We start from the raw sequence: 21,033 nt of genomic DNA, 5'->3' as shown, positions 1-21,033 counted from the left end.
ATCGTCCTGAAACATCTGTTGCCTGCTCACAATGACTGGCCTTTTCTTTAATTATACGAAAAGTTTCAATTGAAATAACCATGCTAGTTTCTTTTTAGCTTAGATTTAACGCACAATCAGTCGGAAAACTTAACTAACAGTTACTCTCTCTTCTTTTATATTCTAGCAGGCTCCCTTTAATATTCAATATCATGGTAAACAACCGAGAAAAACCAATCTGTAAAATTAAATTGGTACACTCTCCCCAATAGAATTCCTCCAAATCACTTCAAGCCGTAAAATTTCCATTTCTCTTTTTGGAAAGAATTGCACTAAAGTGCTTTTCAGATGCGATAGGTATAAAAAAACTATTCAAATTAGTCTGTCTATATAAATACATATAGACCTTAACACCAAAACAGATGCGGAACGCTACGAAAACATGTCCCGACCTAACGAACCCCAGCTGATGGAAAATGGAATTCCATAAATAAGCCCTGACCACAGGTACGACAGCGGCGTACGGATGCTTTTATCGTACTTGCTGGCTAGCAATCTTCCTTGGTTTTGCTCTCCTCCGCACAGCAAAGTGCCGCCGAGCCGCCGGTTCGTGAATACGGCCGTGGAAAAAAGGCAGCTTGCGTTAGAAAGAGTAACTTCCGCTTCCTGATAAATATTCGCAAACACAACCAACCGTACGGCTGTAAACAGATTTAGTTGAAGTGCGCTCTCAGACTGATTTAGTTGCTGGAAACTATTTTCATAACGCAGCAAATTCTGTATTTTATTAGTAAAACTTTTCAATGTTAAAAAGCACACATTTCTTGAGATTTTAAATATTAATGACGTAGCTCACACCTCTCGAGAGTCAGAGTTGATTTGTACACACCTAGTGTGACAACGTTGTAGTAACACGTCCAGGCTATGCTAATAAATTGACACCAAACAGCAGAGGCACAATGCGGCGTGCTGTCGTCAGCTCCGGGTGGTCTAATGCCTGGTACGTATACGTAGGACATATTTCACGGTAGTGGCGCTAAAATACCGCAGGCCACTTTACGACGGACTGTTGTACATGCCACTCATTGGTCCGACTTTTCTCTGCTTTCTTTCTGCTTATATTTAGTCAAAGGTAGCAAAACATACCGATTGTTTCATAAGTGGATAACGTAGCTCGAGAGGTCTGTGAGATTCAAGACTCTTAGGAGGAGGACGGTATCACGAGTTGCGAATAAATGTATTAAATATTGACAAACGATGATGATGATTTTAATCTACAGACTAGAATGACTTAGAAAAGGGGACAATTTAAAATTATTTTATGTTGTTCTTTGTTTTCATATCACCATTATAGACGTTAAATATAACGTATATAGGTTAATAGAACTAGCTTCATTATTTCAATCATCATCTGCTAACACTGAAAATTACTTTTCTCCCATATTCACAATTTACATTACCGTCTTCAAGTCAACAGGTTGGCAATAAAGTAGCTAGCCTGACTTGGCCGTGACTTCCATTAAGATGTTTCCCTGCTACACACGAAAGTGCAGCCTGAGTTGTTGCATGCGTGCTTCGTTTGTAAAAAGCAGCAATAAAGCAAAAATATACGTTTATGACTATGGCAAGATAATAATAGAAGGTTGTAAACCATTGTCGTTTTAGCCGCCGGCCGTGGCGAATTATGCAAAAATAGCGCAGATACGCAAAGTTTCGCATTTTGCGCCCGAAAACGTTTGGTAGATTTTTTTACTTTTAGGTGGGAATGTCAATAAAAATTCCTTGAATGTTGACGCCGACAATATTTTTTACCTTAGTTTCTAAATTTCGACATGAAAATACTGACACATACTACAAAAATCAAGTCGCAACAGACTTTTACTGCAATGACGAAGTTCATTGTTGTTTTAGATTTTCTTTTGCTGGGAAGAAAAAAAAATGCTTGAAATTAAGAATATATAAAAAAACTGAATCGGTCTTTTAGGATAGGATACTGAAAAATAGAAAGAGCAAGTGTTAAATATTTGTCGATCAAAAATCAGGAAGCAGTATTAAAAACATGATATATTACTAGCCTTCATTGGTAAAAGGAGAAAAACCTTTTTTATTGACGCACTAATGTGAAAAAATAAATAAAAGAAAATAAAAGAACGCCAATATTCAAGAGCTTCAAAAATATTTGGTTAAGAAAAATCAAAATACACATAAGGACGGCATCATTTGCACTTCAATTAATCATGATTACACATCGATGTAGATGCAATTCTATATATATTGAACTTTTTACACCAACCACTTGACATTTTCGCTGTGGCAGGCCCCCTTTAATCAACCGTTCGTACACGGCGAAATAACGCTCCAGCCCAGATTCATTTGCATCATTATTCTGTGCGAGAAAAAAAATGACTATTCGACATTAATTTTTCCCTACATGCGATGCACAATTGTGTGCATCATTGAGCGCACATAGCTATAGCATCATCTTTCACAAAGCGCACCGCGGAAAGAAATCCACTTCCGGTAATGGTCGAGTGAAGTGAAAGTTCAACAAAGAAGCACCATTACCGCTGTTGTAGTTTTCTTCAAGAACAATAACCGCCACCGTGAATAGCGCAATGATATATGTTTTTGCTGGTCGTTTCTGATGCTCGCGCGCACGAACAGAACTGCACCCGCTGAGCATGGTGCGTTTTCGTGGCGACGATGATGGCGCTGTAATTTTCGTCCTGGTTTGGAGTAACAATAGAGAGACTACGGATTAAATGGAATCGAGAGCAGGATATAAAAATTTAATTTATGGAATCACCAAGCGATGAAAACACAAATTAGCCGGTCAATTATGTTATGAGCAGTTCCATATATATTGATGCAATCGACATTGCACTGTTCGAACATATCGCGAGTGCAAACGTTCATTGGGATGATTTATTCTTTGCGACAGCTGTGTTTTTGGGTCATTTCGGGTCATATGAAAACAGAAATTGAAAATCACAGCAAATTGACTACGTTTTATTGTTTAAACTTATTCTCGGAAATTCTTTTTTGATTTTCCCGTCCCGGGGCGATATAATAAGGGGAAAACATCTGTAATTTTCGACTGAAAAGCTTGCAATAAACTCTCTAAGAATGAGTTGCTCTGTACAGAGAAGGTTTTTAATTTTTCGATGAAATGATTATAAAGAATAAAGATCAAACGAAAAAAGGTTTACCTTTTTATTTTTACAGCATGGCTTTGTTGACGTTATACGGAGAACCATTAAAAAAATTGCAATAAAAAAAAATTGAACTTCATATACCTTAATCGCAAATTGACGCGTAAGCTAAAAACAAATCTGAATCTTTCTATCAATTTGTTGATTATAGTTTTTTATTGTATGGACCTTACTGAGACCATTAGTTTTTTGATCTTTTGTGGCATTGTGCGGAGTTTTTGCTGTTCGCGCATTTTTGTTTTTTGCCCTTTTGCGGTTCTATACTTATTGAGAAGTAACCTGCTCCGTGTCATAGTGCTTTTTTGTCTTCTTCAGATTTATTAACCTACTTCTCCGCAATATCTAGGCGAAACTTGCTGACGAAAAACTTCAAGCCGGGGAACCGCTTGGTGTCCGTTATAATGTGCATATCGTCATCCATTTCGATGCATTTATTTCAGCTGCATCAACCACTCGCGGTACAGTTTTTTGGCGCGGGATCTAACCACCGTATTCTGTTTATCGGTTTGGTTAGGCTCCCTTTTTATATTGAAGACATGAAATCCGGCCCATTTCGGATTGCGTTTGAAGTAATCCCTCACTTTCCTTGCTTTCACGGGGTCGATCCTCTTCACTTTTCTGTCACTGCCAGTTCACTGTTGGGTCATCTGGGTCTCATTGAACGATTTTACCACAAGGAACATGGAGGGATTGTCGATTCCCAACTGTTTCGCAATCCAGCTGTGGGACTGGCTTGGGCATTCCACGATCGCGCCCATATTTTTTTGTCAAGGCACTTCGTGCTTGGAAATGATATTGATAACCACTGAACAGATGACGATTATTTTGCACATGTGAACATTACACTCTAAACTAGTTTCACCCCGAATTTGATGAATTTTAACCATACGATATAAAGTTATACACAATAGGAAGTGTTGAATTTTTTTGACTCAGAATACGTCTTACGGCAACATATACAGGGACCCAACTTTAATACAGGGATCCAATTTCAAAACCAAAAACATGGAGAGCGTCACGAAAATTGTCCAATTTCAAACGTTTTAAACTCCGTCAGTTTTCAACCGATTTCTGTCATTTTTGCAGCAATCGGTTTGAAAATCATTTAAGCACCCGTCCGAATGCAGAAAATTGTAATCTGATTGTTCGAACTATTGTACTATTTAAAATTGTTGAACATTGCCGAAACGCAAATGTCGACTTTTGATTGGTCGCTTGCTGCCTTTCCCTAAAAAGGACGCCAGAATGGAGTACCTAGTTAGCCGGAAATGCACTCTTTGGGTTATAAAAAAGACTGTTTCTCCTCAAGGAAATCAGTATACTAGCAGCGGGCAGCAGCACCGGATAGAGCAGCGATGGCAGTGCAGTGGGTAAAGGCGGCGTGGAGCAGCAGCGGAAAACAGCGACGGTGGTAGTGGTTAGCTGCAGTTCCTATTTCTTTCAGTTCGGCTTCCCTTCGATCTGAGTTGGACCCCACCAGCGGTAATCCAATTCAGATATCGTTCGGTGAATACAACCCGAAACTGAAAGAGACTCGCACCGCCAGGTGGTTTGAGAAGCACCATCATCCGCTCATGCATATATAGGGTGTGTGCACATAACGTGTGTGAATATCTAAATCGTGTATCGCTAGCTAAATAAGGTGTGTGGCTAGCGTGCGTGGCTTGCTTTAGCGTGCGTGGCTTGCTATATAGCGTGCGTGGATTGCTATATAGCGTGTGCATGTCTAGCGTGTTAGGGGAGCTCCGTAGCCGCAAGGTTACAGAGTCCGTCTTGGTCAGCGGGTGGTCGGGGGTACAGATCTTAGTAGAATCAGGCCATTTGGTTACCAAAGGACTTAAGCGTGGGTTTATTCTCAGGCTTCCCACCAAGTACCTTTCCTTCAATCTGAATTCTACATTACCTCTGTTGACTCTCCTTCTAACAAAAATACAGTCGAATCCCTCTATAATGACACTTTTTATAGTGACAAATCTCGCTATAGCGACATTCTCAACAGTCCCTTCTGTTTTACACTAAAATTTTTCGTTTCATTGCGACATACCGCTATCACGACCTTTCTTTATAACGGCATACCAAAACTAATACTTGTCATTCTTTATTGCGACACTAGTACAGTCGAATCTCTCTATAACGACATTGCTGAATCTATAACGACATTCTCAACGGTACCCTCTGTTCTACATATGCAAACATTTTTCGTATTATTGCGACATTTCGCTATAACGACAGTCCCTTGCGATGTCGCTATGAAGGGATTCGACTGTAAGTCCCTATTATAATGAAACTGGTGTGAGTAACGCGTATGAAAGTTCTCTCCAGGGAATTGTAATTAGGCGATATTGTTAGGAGGGACAGAGGTTCGGTATAGTAGAGTAGTAAGCTTGAAACGGAAAGGTAAAACTTACACACAAGCATGGATATGAATGATAAGCGTATCCCTTACTTCAATAGTGATACTGCCAATAATATTAAGTGCGGAGTACAGAAAACACTTGGGCAATATCACAATAGATCTAATCTCTGGTCGCAGTGATGAGTCCACACAGGAAAAAAAATGTCTAGCGTGTCTGTACATGTCTATAGCGTGTGTGGCTTGCTATATAGCGTGTGTGGTTTGCTATATAGAGTGTGGCTAGCGTGTGTGGCTTTCTATATAGCGTGTGTGGCTTGCTAGATAGCGTGTGTGGCTTGCTATTTAGCGTGTGTGGCTAGTTGTATAGCGTGTGTGTATGTTTATAGCGTGTATGCATGTCTGTAGCGCGTGTGTGCATGTTTATAGCGTGGGTGGCTTGCTATATAGCATGCATGCCTTGCTATATAGCGTGTGTGGCTTTCTATATAGCTATACAGCGTATGTATGTCTATAGCGTGTCTGTGCATGTTTATAGTGTTTGTGACTTGCAATATAGCGTGTGTGGCTAGTAGTATAGCCATTGAAATTTTCATATATGATTGAAATTACATCACCTCTTGTTGTAATTGTCACTGTAAATAATGCAGAACTAAATAAAAAATTAGCCAAAAGCATTATTCAGTTGTCAATCAATGGCATTAACAAACACAATTAACCTTTTTTGACTTCAGCTGAGCCTCAAAGTTTAGCTAGTGAGCCTGAATCACATAAGTTTTTGCTCAAGTCTTACTATTTGCAGCAATCAGTTATGAAATTATCTACGCTATTGTAAAATGCAAAAAAATGATATTTGATCTGTTATACCATAGATGGGAAATGCACTATTTGCCCTCGTCTATAGCCTCTTCGTGGCCACTTCCCAAATTAAGATATCTTAGTGCAACTTGATACAAAAGACAGCCTCAAAACAATTCAATTTCATTCTTGTTTTGGATACGACAGCATGTGAAACCGCATAGCTGCACATAGCTTCTGCTGTTCATTGTCGTTACCGGTGCCGGCTATAGAGGTAAACGTCATCTAGAGCAGAGAGACCATTAAATTAATTAACCCCAATTCAGTGTATTCCCAAACCTATTCCAAGAAATACATTGACATAAGACAGGCTGTCGTATTCTACGTTAACTCTGCGGTCGTGTCTTATAAACAACCTCTTTAACTTTTTCAGTACGCTTTTTATTAAATCCCAAATGAAATCGGGTACTCAAATTGTAATACGATAACCTGATTCTAACTTTTTGCTCGGATATCGTACAAGCGCGCGCTGCTGCGGAAGAGTTTGGTTTTATTTTTTTGGGGAATCAATTTAATAAAATAGTATCCCACCAAATTTTGTAAAGCAGACAGTAGGAAACAATACATCAAGCTTAAATTGATGATGTAAAAAATTGATTTGAACGTTATATCGAATTGTACTCAGAAGCGTATAACAACTGATTTTTACAAAAAAGGCTAATTTGAGCAGAAATTCAAAAACAATAACTTTTCTCAATATGCTTAATAGAGACGCACTCATAGATACTTTTGCACATACCACGGTTCGATATTTGTTAAAAGTTCGTTGCTAGGTTTTTTTTTGTGTTAGATTTGAACTATTATTTCGATTTTTTGCGGTAGCTACGGTTAGCTAAAGGATTTAATTTTGTTTAAAGGTTATGAGTGATTTTTTTTGACATTTGATTGATGTAAACAAACGACATCGGTTATTTTTTCATTATTATTAAAGTATTATTAAAGTGTAATTGGTAGTTTACATTAAAGGGCCTGGTAATATGATTTTTGACACCTTTAATGGGTATACCCTGCACGCAAAAGTTGGATGGTGCGAAACCAGTACAAAATTGTGCGTTTTTAGCGCAATTGTTGATGTAATTCGGAACCAGTACAATGATTGCGTGTTGGGCATAACGCAATTAATGCTCTAGCGTTTCTCCAATGTATTTGGCAGCTCCAAACTACTACACCTAAACATTTTCAACTGGTATCAAGCAGCATTGCAAAGCGAGCGAGAAGCAAAACCTTTCTCCTCCTTCCTGCTTGAGGACGCGACATATGTTACGCTTTTCAAGTCTTTTGCACACACGCTTTCGAGATACTTTTTCTTCTTCATGCATTCCTCTGAATAGCAGCAAGCACGCATCGACAGTATGAGTGAGACTAACAACACTGGCATCCAGTATGTACAGCACCCAAGTATGATGACAGTTCTACAAGGTATGCTACATTTTTGTCTATCCACGCACACAAACAAATCTCGTTATGAAAAATTTCGCGTTTTGTATGTAATTCAGAACATTTTTGGAAATTTCTCGTTTTATGTTGTTTTATATCTGATTTTTTTGGTTGGAGAGTGAATCTCCAGTTGAAACACACTAGAAATTGATATCAATTAAGATTTAGTGTGAAAAATTGCGACAATATGTCGAAAAAAAATATAAAAATGCTATATTTCTTATAGTTGGAACATAATCTTAGTCATTGTCATAGCTCATGACTTTTGTTACTGTATGAAACATAAGCGACTCTATTTAGAAGCGCCATTAGAGTACAAGAAAAAAACGAAAAGTGCAAAAAGGTTACCGGCAAATTGATGAAAAACAGCATATTTTACCTAAACCGCAGCATGTTTATGTATTCCCCACAAATAAAACATGTTTCAACATCATTTCTATAACTTTTCAGGAAAGTATGTTTTATAAGTTTAGTTTAAAATGCAAAATCATTTCAAATTTCATACAAAATTGGAAAATGTTCATAACGATCACTAATACTAATGCATCGACGTGAATAGCATACCTTTTAGAACTGTCATCATACTTGGGTACAGCACGGGTGTCTCGCTCATTTCGTAAAGCGAAGAGACATCGTCTTGCGCGTCGCAACCCGAACCGAAAAAGAAGCGAAAGAGCAACCTGAAAATTATATGTGACGTATCTAGTCTCGTCGCACGTGCATGGAAAATCTACGAGCAAGAGAGAAAGAGCAGTCACTAATACACTCGATGTGAGAAATAAAGTGTCGGTATATGATACATATTCTGATTTCAATCTATGTCAATGTATTCGCAGTACAACTGTTGCGTTATGCGTTTCACACATTTATTGTGCGATTTCTGTGCAACATTTGTGCGAATCGGGAAGACACAATGATTGTACAAGACTTCAACTTTTGCGTGTGCAGCTGTATTTCGCATTTGGTCCCGCATTATTGAGAATAAAATACATCAGAGCAAAAACAAGTTTTAAATCAGACAACAACTTTTAAATTTGTTACGTGCGATGAAGAATACAGAAATTAATTGAATTTAAATTTCAAAATGCCGTTCAAAATTTGGACTCAAGAAGCATTTACACACCCATTCCTTTCAATTACATTTACCTTTCTCTGCAACGGTTACTTACCAAGATAGTTTTGACTGTTCTGCAGCTCTGTTACGGTGATATTATATGCCCCCGCTGGAACGGTGGCCACATGGGCATACCCGTTGGCCTGCTGGCTTTTGGTGTAGATGGCGGAAAATGGCCGACAGACGGCAGATGTGCCACACCGCACCGCACCATTATTCATAAACGTTCCAGATATCACGCCACTATTGTGAACAGCCTGGAAAATAAATGAAGAAAAGCATCTATTAGATCCACCTAGCAGTAGAGTCGAGGGAAAATGGAAAATGCGATTGTAAATGACTCAACTGACCAAAAAACATTTGTAATTATTCTTATTCAAGAGAAAAGTAGGAATGGGAAAAGGAACATTCATTAAAATGTGCATCTGCCGTAAGCAGTGCACGCGAATTTGCATGAGTTTACAACAGAGCGAGTGAAAAAATAATTTCATCACTGTCGCAATGATCTTCTAGATTCGTATTTAAACAGCTGGCCGCTTCTCCTTAGTCATTGTGGGGATGGAAACGATAGATCCATGGAAGCAACTATCCACACCGCAGTGGGTGGTGACATTTACCAAAAAAATTAAAAGTGGTTTTTGCGGTTCCAGCTTTCTCAAGTACAGGAACGACGGAGAAGGAGGTAGAAACTTTTTATTCCTTGGTTAACTTTCCAGAGCAAAGCCACAAGCGGCGACTTGCAATGTTAAATCTGGACTATGCTGGACAAAAACTTTTGCTGCTAAGAATCTGCCCGGTATATTTATCTTTTGTGCTATTCGGAAAATTCACAACGAGAAGTTTCGTCTGAACAGGTGTTGCAGTCAAGTTCTTTCTTCAGATTACCGCAAAGTCACTGTCGGTTTGCTATCGCGTGAATAATCTAGTTGTAACAAAACATCTTGGTAGAACAAATATTTGTTCACAACCATGCGTCTCCATCAAACGACAGGCAGTCAATCAAAATCATTCACGGAACAAAATAATTTTATGCTTGTAGATCGTTTTTGCAAGTAATATACCGGTTACGACCGACCGCTTCAACTGCTCTTTCGACATCTTAAGCTGAAAATACCCTTTTTTATTCGAAGAATGCTTCGCACGATTATGAAGGAAAAGTTTATTCACCGTTGAGTAAGGCGAAGCAAGGCAAAAATCGTTCACCGGAGAATATGGATCTTGACATGGATATGGTGATGACATTCTTAGCATAGAAAAAAAATCTTAAGACGGAAGCAGCTCTGGGGAAAAATTAAAATATGCACTTTCATTTTTTGCAACCCTAGGAAAATGTGTGTTTGCATTTAATTTCTCCACTATGTTTGTCGCGCGATTGTGCCATATTTCGCACAAAACACGATGTGCAAGTGTGAACCGTAAGCATCGTTCTTTGTTGGGTCTGACAGCTCTGGAGCATTTTTGGTACAGAAAACAGCAAAGAATGAAACTGGGTCAGAACTTATCCTTGATGAGTGTCTTGAGGAATATTGTAGGTGCCTTTTCATGAATTTTATAACAGCATAAATATTTTTTTTCTTTTAACGGTCCTTTTGTTGGTTACTGGTTCATGAGAGTTTTGATGCGGCATCGTTAGAACGCTGCAGTCCTTGGTAGCATAAAAAAAATCATTAAGAGATTACTCTCTCCCTTGGAACTGCCATGCGGTGTAATATCACTTATTTGATCATTTTTCTGTGTATGGAAAAATTAATAGCCGTGGAGATAAAATGTTATTCAAAATAATTAATTGTTAAGTTATTATCCCATTATATCTTTAATAATAACTCATGGAATGAGTAAATCTTTTAGCATAAAATAAAGTTTAAAGCCGATAAAACCGATAATGTTTCAAGTAGTAATCAATTTTTGGATTATGCAATAAAAAAACAGCTACTCTCTTTTATCTTGACTGGTTTTGCCAACTAATAAAAATAAAGCACCGTACTTTGCATGTCTGCATGCCGCCGGGGTGGAAGAGCGCAACGATAAAGCAATTTAGGACGCAGCTGTATCGGTACTGTACTGCGGAAATGTTGGTGCTCTCTAATCCGATTACCATCGGAATTGGCAATTCATAACGCTGCCACAGCAGTTGGCCTGCGCCGGTCATAAATCTACCTGATCTTTGACCATCTGCTTTCGCAAACAGATTACGAAATTCTAGCTTGGCAACCTTTTACGAAGCCATTATCGCTCAATTAAATTATTCAAATTACTCCCTCAACAACTTTGTCTCTCGTAAAACATTTTTCATATTTCAGCAACGAGCAGAAAACTGCCACTCTCGCCCTCGGCGGCGCTTAGTCACTAAACACAAATCCAGAGCGTAAGGTCCAACCAACAGAAATGCATAGTTCTGGATAGTTATACTCACCACAAGTAGTGTAGCTATGATCTGTAGCAATGAATTTTTAACAAACATTTAAAATTTTCCTCTTTGCCAGCGGGGTTCGGTGAGGAATGGGAGCTCCAGAGACTGGCACGTTCGGCCAACCTGGATGAAGCGCTGCGGGGTATATTAAGTATTCACGAATTCTGTGCCACTTTTGCCGTGCCGTTTTTTGGCATCACTTTTGCACAAACTTTGAAAACACTTTTACTAAATCTTCATGTAGGTCTTCTCGGCTGGTACTTCTTCTTATACTGCCTGATGTTCGTAGTTGCACTCAGTTTCCCCTTTTAATGGATTTAATTATAACACACGTTCTAATTCAATTTCCACAGTCAGGCAGCACGTAACATTGGCGCATTTTCTTCGCTTTTTTCCTGTTTGTCGTATCCAAAACTCGATTTCTTCTTGTCAGGCTGGGATGAAGGGAAATTGTGGAGAGAATGCTTCACTTATTCTTACATATGCAACGTCACTGGGGTATGGTGGGAGAAGATGATGACAACGAAGCGACGACGAGCTTTCCAGGGAAAACTTTCGCCTGCACTCCGAAACGATATCTACTTGTGATTCTCGTCTTTATTTTACGATCATCGTTTTCAGTGAAAATCATTGCATTTCAGCGGAAAGTTTAGTAGTGCCCTATCCTCACGGTGAAAGTTGGAAAGTTATAATTTGTTTAGCGTCAGTTCAGTAATCGGTTGTAGATTGCCGTGCACATTTTGCGTTTTCAGTTTCGATTGGATTTTAATTCACGAAAGCAGCATTTCACGTGAGTTTTTCGATTGTTTTCGATTAATTAATAAAAAAAAGAAGATATCATTAGCCAAAGATTCAATTCAAATTAACAAAAGCACTTTCATTTGTTTCCAACCGATTTCGCCTTGCCTTTCATCTTCGTAATGCTGAAATGGAGACGAACAAACGCCCACTTTCGGAAAGTAATAAAATAAAGCTGACCATGCAGAAGAGCATTTGTTGAAAACTTGATTGCCCACCGGGGTTGGCAAAATGTTTCGCATTACCATAATTCTATTCGACGATGTTTATCTATCCTCTCGAGATTGGCTATCAATTTCGAATTATCGTTCATCAGTTTCATATTTTGATCTTCATTTATGCTTGCAAAGAAATTCTGTCATAGTTTTTTTTGCTCGTTTCCTAGTTCTCGCTTAGTATCAGTCGAAAAGGCAAGTGGCAAAAAATCGCAAGAGAGATATACATTTCGCACGGTTTAGTTTGAAGCTATTTTCTCATGAGGAATCATACCAAACCGGGGTTTAGTAAAACATATTGGGCTGTTTTGGCCTTCAGCAATGCTTCGTACTCTAGAAAAATTGCCTTTCTTTCTGGAACTTTTACATATATCTCTTGATTGTGGTTTGTGGGATGAAATCAAAAATAATGTGTTAATTTGAGACATATGAATGTGAATGTAACAAGAATATGTAACGCAATTTGAGAGATACCTATGCTCTTTTTTGACATTCCGTTTTCTACTTTCTATCGACTCTATTTTTTGGCGTTGTACTATCGAAAGACGAGCATGAGCTTCTTTCATTAAAACATTCGAATTATAAACTTCAGACGCAAAGCCACAGCCCATAGCAAAATTTTGGCTATGGGCTGTGGCTTTGCGTTGTCGATATTTGATTCTTGATTTTCGATTTCTAATTTTGGATTGGTTATTAGCGATTTTCGCTTATTATTTTCAATTTCTAATTTTTGACTTTGGACTGGTGAATTTGGATTAGGGACCATCCACATTATGAGTGGACAGATTTTCAATGATTTTGACGCCATTTCAAATTCTAAAGATTTCATTCATCCTTCACTCTTGACTCCTAATTTCTAACGCTAAACTTTTATCTCCAGTTTGAGCTTGAGCTTGATCGACCGCGCATTTCGTAGTTGCTCCTCAGTGATGGACTCCGGTAAGTGGAGTTGCACAAAAAACCAAAAATGGATGGCTATTTGAGATTAGTTTGCCATCTTCAATGCACAACAACAATTCTGTAGTTTCCGTTTTGTTAAGATCGATTACGGCCACCGGCCACGCCACGTCCTTACGGTCGTTAGGCAAGGAAAGAAGGAAGTGTTACAACCGTTGTTGCCACAGACCGAGTTTATCTCTACATCTTCAACGACTATAGCGGGAAAGGAAGGCACATTTTATCACCGTCGTCAGGGGCGGATTTTTATACTTTTACCATTCCCTTCTACACGCCTATTTTTATAGACTCTACGGTTCTTCTTTAGTTACCCTGCAAAACATCGGCAATTAAAACTCTGCTTGGAGAGTTATTCATTCAACTGTTTGATTTTTTTATAAAATTTAGCGAAAGGGAAGGGTCAAGTAGAGGGATGGGATAGAGCCTGAGAATAAACCCAGGCGTAAAAATCCCTCTGACATCAAACGGTCTGATTCTACTAAGATCCGAACTCATGACCATTCGCTTGCCAAAGCTACGAGCTCTCCAACTAACTTTTAACTCTTATTTTTTGACTTTTAACTTATGTTTTGAAGTAGAACTACTTCTCTCAGAAAGTTTCGCTACATAGAAAATTGAAAAGATGGCAAATGGGTCGAAATTTGTTCCTTTTTCACTTTTGATTTTCGACTTTTATCTTTTCCATCTTCGATTTCTGATCTTTAATTTTAGACTTGAGATTTTTAACCTTTGTTTTTTAATTTTGATATTTGACTTTTGTTTATTGATGTTTGATTTTTTACTTTATACTTTAGATTTTCGATTTTGACTTCTAACATTTGACTTTTAAACTGTGATCAGATTTTTAACTTGCGGATTCTGTTTCTCGATTTTTGACATTTTGATTTTGATTTTAGTTCTTGACTTTCAATTTTTGTCTTTTGACTTTGGGCTTTAATTTTTTTCAAAAATTTAATTTTTTGCTTTTGACCTACTATTTTCGAAATGTCATTTAAATTTTCAATGTTTTGATTTACGACGTTTTGATTTTTAGTTTTTCAGATGATATTTGTTATTTTTGGCTTGTGGCTTTCGATTTTTGATATTTAATATTCCTGTGCGCCGCCACGCCGCGCCGCCGCCGCCGACACTTTTACGCACGCCGCCGCCGCCGATGATTTGGACTCGGCGCGCCGCCGAAGAAATTTTTGGTGCGCCGCCGAGAAAATCTTTACCGCGCCGATAGTGATTGTGTATGCTGGATTTTTTCCTGGTTATAGAAATACCGCAAATCACAGCCGATAAGGGAACATTCGTATAGGTATTAGGTGATGCGGATTTGGAAATTCTCAATACCCCTTCACCCCTACGTAATGCAATTTTGCATGGTGGCCTCACGCAGTGTAACACTTCGTTAAGTATTTTCCCTCTCCTGAGCGTGTATTTACGAATGTACCTAAGTGTAAATTATTTTAATTTGTGGAAATTTGATACAATTATTGTGGAAATTTGATACGATTATCGAATGAAATCAGAAATATCAATGTCATTATCAGTGATATGCTTCGTCAGTTTGCTTCGAGAAAATTGTTTCAGTTAACATAACATTAATTTTTTATTTTTATGCAAATGTATTTTTTATTTTTACGCAAACGTATGAGCAGTCTTAAAATGTTCAAAAAATTTATGAAAAATGACTAGTGTTTTTTCATTAATTATTTGGTAATTTTCTTTAGAATACAAAGTTTTTTTTGGAGATCAAAATGCAGGAATTCACTGAAAATTTTGCGCAAATTAAATAGTTGATCATATTGCGCTGAAACAGACATTTTTGTAGATAGTTTTTTCGTCAACATTTTCAAGCACGACTATATTTTTTGCTGATTTTCTCGTTATTTTTTTTTGAAGTAGAATACTTCTCTCAGGAAGTTCGGCTATATAGGGATGTGAAATGAAAATCTAAAACCGAAAAAAGTGAAAAATATGTCCAATTTCAAATGGTAATATATCGGTTAGTATTCGATGGATTTCCTTCGTTCTTGCAGCAATAGATTGGAAAATCTTCTAAGATTCTTCCCAAATGCAGATAATTGTAATTTTATTTTTCAAACTATTGTACTATTGAAAATAGTGAAGCCTTGTCAAAACGAAAACTTCGGCCACTGATTGGTCGTTATATGATTGCTCCCCAAGCACGGTCGACAGAATCATAGACCTTGCCATTTGAAATGTGCTATTTGGCCTATATAAGAGCCTGTTTCACCTGAAGCCGCTCATTATAATTTTAGACTGCAACAACAGCAGTCCTCCCTTAGCTGCAGTAGCAGTGCAGAGGATAACGGCCACAGCTGTGGTATGGCAACGGATAACGGAGCGCGTCTCAGCATCGATAGCAGGACCAGGTGATGCAGGGCAGCGGATACCAATGACAACGGAAGCGTCCACTACTGTGGCAACGGGGATAGCGCAGCGGTTGACGTTGGTCTCAGCATCTTAATAAGCGGGGCCAGCTGATGCAGTGTGGCATTTTAGTGAAATGCCGTCTCTGAGCGATAGTAGGCACACTAGCAAATGCCTACAATGAAAGAACGTTCTGGAAAGCTTTTCAGTGTTTATTTTCCCCCAAGGAATACTTTATTTGCACTGCCAGTGATAACGCAAAAATGTGATCGGAATCTTATCAGACATTGAATTAAACAACAAATTGTCCTTTTCAGGATGAAATAAAAACCTAATTGAAGAGTTAATATTTTCTCTTAAATCAATTCACACTTTCAAGAAATTCTGAACAGATATATATTTGGCCTCATCTCCGTATCTCAGAACGTACTGAATTATCTTTTCCTTCAGTCATGAGCACAACATCCGGAAAGCTTTCATTATCAGCATAAAAATTGTTTTTTTCGCATAATCAAAATTCAAAAATTATCAAATCCAAATCATGACAAGCAACTATATTATTGAGAATGGCCAATCCTTGTTGAAGCGCAAAATTCGACTGATCTGATTAGTCGTTAATATGATTGCTTCCCAATCACGGTCGACAGAATCATAGACCTTGCCATTTTAAATTTGCTATTTGTCTGTATAAAGACTGGAACGCGCAAAAATTGGTCGACTTCAAATTGGTGTATTTCTGTTGAAAATGCATTGAAAAACTTAGGAAAGGTTGCATTTGGAAGTTCATTGTATATAAAATGGTTGCCAAAATGAGTTTTCACCGGTTGCTTTCCAATTTTCAAAATGGCGTCCAAGCAAGAGGAACAGCGTGTCCAAATTTTGCTCGCGCAGCAAGAGAATCCGACGTTCTCGCACGCCAAATTGGCAAAATTACTGGATGTGGCCAAATCGACCATAACATATCTTTCAAAAGTGTTCAGGGCGCATCTGTCGACCGCCAGGAAGCCTAGAAGCGGCGGCAATCGTAATTCGGACGTGGCAGCGACGATGAAGAAGGTGGAAGCGAATTATAGGCGGAATCCTAACCTCTCCATCAGGTACGTCACTGGCAAGGTCATTGTCTCCCATATTAATGTACAGCGGGCCAAGAAACGAGCCGGGTTGCCGACGTTTAAGGCGGTGAATGTGGCGAACCCAGATTACGATCAAAACACCTCGGCAAAGCGGTGGTCCGGAAAACTGTAATCTGCTAACAAAGTTCGACCGTGGGTGACGAAACTTATGTGAAGGTTGATTTCGAGCAGCTTCCGGGACAGGAATTTTATAACGTATCAGGGAACCTTCTCGGTGGCCTAAATTTTCAAAACCATCAAATTATCGAGATTTCCGAAAAAATACCTCGTCTGGCAGGCCATATGCACATGTAGTCTAAAAGCGTCATTTCCATCACTACGAAACTGGAAAATCAGTTGCTACCATTCCTAGAGCAACATAATAGCCTGTGCTGTCCTGGTCGGACTTGGCAAGTTGCCACTGTGGGAACAAGGCGATCGAGCGGTACGATTCTAACAACGTGGTTGTGGTTCCCTACGACCACAACCCTACTAACAGCCCAGATTTCCGCCCTTTCGAACAGTATTGAGACTTGGTCACACGAAATATTAAAAAAATTAATAAATCCATCAAAAACGAGCAACAGAATAAATCTAACTGGCGTTTGGCGACGAATAAGGTCGATAAGACCACTGTACAAAATTTATTGAAAGGGGTGAAGCGGAAGGCACGGCAGTTTGGATTTGGCAAACCAAAATAATAAACGTACATTTTTTCCTTTTAATATGTGAGTTGAACTACCAAAATAAACATAGGAAGTTTTTTGTATTATGAATTTTGACTGAAAGAAACGATTTTTTGTCGACCAATTTTTGCGCGTTCCAGTCTTTAAGAATAAGGATGGGAACTATCGACTGAAATGGCTATCGATAGTTATCGATTATTTCTTCATGCTATCGATACTTATCGATAATTTTTTATTACTATCGATAACTATCGATAGGGTTTTCATCCCTATATAAGAGCCTGTTTCACCTGAAGCCGCTAATTATAATTCTAGACTGCGACAACAGCAGTCTTCCCTTAGCAGCAGCAGTAGCAGTGTAGTGAATACCAGGCGGATAGCGGCCACAGCTGTGGCATGGCAATGGATAGTGCACTAGTTGCAGCGGATCTCAGCATCGATAGCAGCTGGGCCAGCTAGATAGATGCAGGGACAGCGGATACCAATAGCAGCGTATAGCGGCCAAAACATTAACATGGCTACGGATAGCGTAGCAGTTGCAGCGGGTTTAGCATCGATAGCAGCTGATGCAGTGAGGCAATTTAGTGAAATGCAGTCTCTGTGCGATAGCGTGCACTAGTAAATGCATTCAATGAAAAGTTGACTCATTTTGACAACACGTGAGCCGTCTAGTTTTGAGTGTTAAATCAGCTTTTCACTGTTTATTTTATCATAAGAAATACTTTATTCACCCTGTGAGTGATAACGCCAAGATGTCATCGGTATCTTATCCAATAATGAATTGAATAAAAAAATTAAAAAATGGCTGACACGCAAGCAGCCGGGTTTTCTTGTAAAAGTATTCTACTTCATCCTTGCGGTAGTGGCTTTGCACACAACCCGCCTGTGATTTTCCTCTGTGCGGACTCATCACTGCGACCAGAGACATTTGATCTATTGTGACATTGGCCAGGTGTTTTCTGTACTCCGCACTTCATTGGCAGTGAATGTACGCTTTTCATTCATATCCGTGCTTGTGTGAGAGAGTTTACCCTTTCGTTTCAAGCTTACTGCTCTACTATAACGAGCCTCTTACTATTCTACCAATATTGCCAAATTACAATTCCCAAAAGTGAGACTACACCTAACGTTCCCCTCTGGCCATTATGTCAAGATGAAGGAACCTTATCGAAACCTCGTTCATCGTGCCCATTCCGCCAATTACAATTCCCTGGAGAGGATTAATATTCCTCAGAACAGTTTTATTATAAGAAGGACTTATTTTGTCAAGAAGAAGGAGTCTTATAGAACCTCGTTCCTCCTACCAACACCGCGTCACAATCACAATTCCCTGAAGAGGCACTCAATGCTCACCTCTGGTCAGGTTTATTATAAGTAGGACTTATATTTTTGTCAAGAGGGAGGTGTCTAAACGAAACCTCGTTGCTCCTACCAACACCGCGTCACAATCACAACTACCCGAGGAGGACTTAATGCTTCACCTCTGGTCAGTTTTATCCCAAAAGTCGCAATAGAAAATGAAGAAACTGTGGTGTTTACCGAAGAACTCTATTCGATTGAAAAGAGTTTCCCATTTTTTCAGTTATTCCATGGGTAACCTAACAAAATATATGAAAGTTAAAAACGACTCTCTAACGTAAGATTTATCGAAATTTCCCAAAGGTCTACGGTTAATCGAAATCAACATATCAAAAAACTATCTATCTTTTTTCCTAAATTGAACGTCTCTGGGAACAGTATTCCATGTAATTTTTTGTTGTGGGCTCGTTGATGATTTTTTTTGGGATTTACACTTGTTTGTACTTTCTCTGCTTGGTTTATTATTTTCTGGTTATTCAATTGTTTGTTTACTTGATATCTTACCAATTTAATTTCTATTTTTGACATTCTTACAACTCTGACGCATACATTTTTATTTATGAACGTTCAATTAAAAAAAATCGAACACGAGAGTACAAAATCACACATTATGCGCAATATTTTATAAGTGGTAATTAGTGTCACGCCGATACACGCCGCCGCCGCCGCCGCTGATAAAAGCTAACGGCGTCACGCCGGCGCGCCGATCGCCGCTGAGGTAAAATGTTTTCTACGCCGCCGCCGCCAATGATATGGTCGGCGCACAGGTCTAATATTTAACATTTATCTTTTCCCTGTCGACTTTGATTTTTGATTTTGGACTTTCGATTTTTAGCTTTTGAACATACAAATTTTACCAATTTTAAATTTTAACAATTTTGTTCAATTTTTATTTTTGACTCGTATTTTGACTTTAAACTTTTTTGACGTAAAACTACTTCTTTCAGATATTTTCGCTATATGAGAGTCTAAATCTAAAAACTGAAAATGGGACAGGTTTTTGACTTCTGTTACTTTTTACATTCGATTTTTACTGTTGATACTTAATTTTTTATTTCTGATGTTTGACTTTTGGCTTTACACTCTAGACGTTGGCAATTGACTTCTAAAAAATGACTTTCAAATTTTGGCTATAAAGTAAAACTTTGGAGTTTTTACTTTCGATTTTTTGTTTCTCGATTTTTGGAATTTGAATTTTGATTCTAGTTCTAAACTTTAAATTCTTACCTTTTAACTTTAAGCTTTAAACATTTTTTTAGGTTCAATTTTAACATTTGATTTATGGTTCGTTATTTTCGAGTTTTAACTTTTGGATTCACATAATAAACTTTTGATTTTTATCTTTGAACTATCAATTTTTAACTTTTGTCTTTTCCCTTTTCACTTTTGATTATTGATTATCGATTGTGGACCTTAACTTTTGACTTTGGGTGTTGTCTCTCGGTTATTGGTGTTTGTCTTTTGTATAATGTCTGTTGTCTTTTTTTTTCGACTCTTGATTCTCATCTTTTGTCTTTTGTTCTTGTCTTTTATTTTTTTGTTTTCTGTTTTTTTTTGTCTTTTGTCTCTTGTCTTCTTTTTTGTATGCCATCTATTGTCTTTTGGTTTTTTTTTGTTTTTTGTCTTATTTTTGGTATTTCATCTTTTGTCTTTTGTTTTTTGTTTTTATTTTTGTCTTTTTTTTATTCCATCTTTTGTCATTTGATTTTTTTTGTTTTTTTGTCATAGTCTTTATTTTTGTATTCCATTTTTTATTATTTGTTTTTTTTGTATTCCATCTTTTGACTTTTGTTTTTTTTTGTTTTTTGTCTCTTGTTCTTTTTTTGTATTCTGTTCTTTGTCTTTTGTATTTTGTCTTTTGTTTTTTGTCTTTTGTCTTTTGTCTTTTGTCTTTTGTTTTTTGTCTTTTGTCTTTTGTCTTTTGTCTTTTGTCTTTTGTCTTTTGTCTTTTGTCTTTTGTCAGTTGTCTTTTGTCTTTTGTCATTTGTCTTTTGTCTTTTGTCTTTTGTCTTTTGTCTTGTCTTTTGTCTTTTGTCTTTTGTCTTTTGTCTTTTGTCTTTTGTCTTTTGTCTTTTGTCTTTTGTCTTTTGTCTTTTGTCTTTTGTCTTTTGTCTTTTGTCTTTTGTCTTTTGTCTTTTGTCTTTTGTCTTTTGTCTTTTGTCTT

General features: G+C 37.9%; 1 protein-coding gene across 1 annotated transcript in view; it reads right to left on the bottom strand.

Moving 5' to 3' along the window:
* LOC129726412 (thrombospondin type-1 domain-containing protein 4) overlaps positions 1 to 21,033 on the bottom strand; it is a 287,959-nt gene that overhangs the window by 9,136 nt on the left and 257,790 nt on the right. The window contains exon 7 of the mRNA XM_055683060.1: positions 9,009 to 9,210. Coding sequence (XP_055539035.1) covers positions 9,009 to 9,210 — 202 coding nt within the window. The remainder of the gene's footprint in view (positions 1 to 9,008; positions 9,211 to 21,033) is intronic.

The sequence above is a fragment of the Wyeomyia smithii genome, chromosome 3 (genome assembly GCF_029784165.1).
Source record: "Wyeomyia smithii strain HCP4-BCI-WySm-NY-G18 chromosome 3, ASM2978416v1, whole genome shotgun sequence".
In the NCBI taxonomy this organism is placed as follows: Eukaryota; Metazoa; Arthropoda; class Insecta; order Diptera; family Culicidae; genus Wyeomyia; species Wyeomyia smithii.
This window is presented reverse-complemented; position numbering and strand designations above follow the sequence as displayed.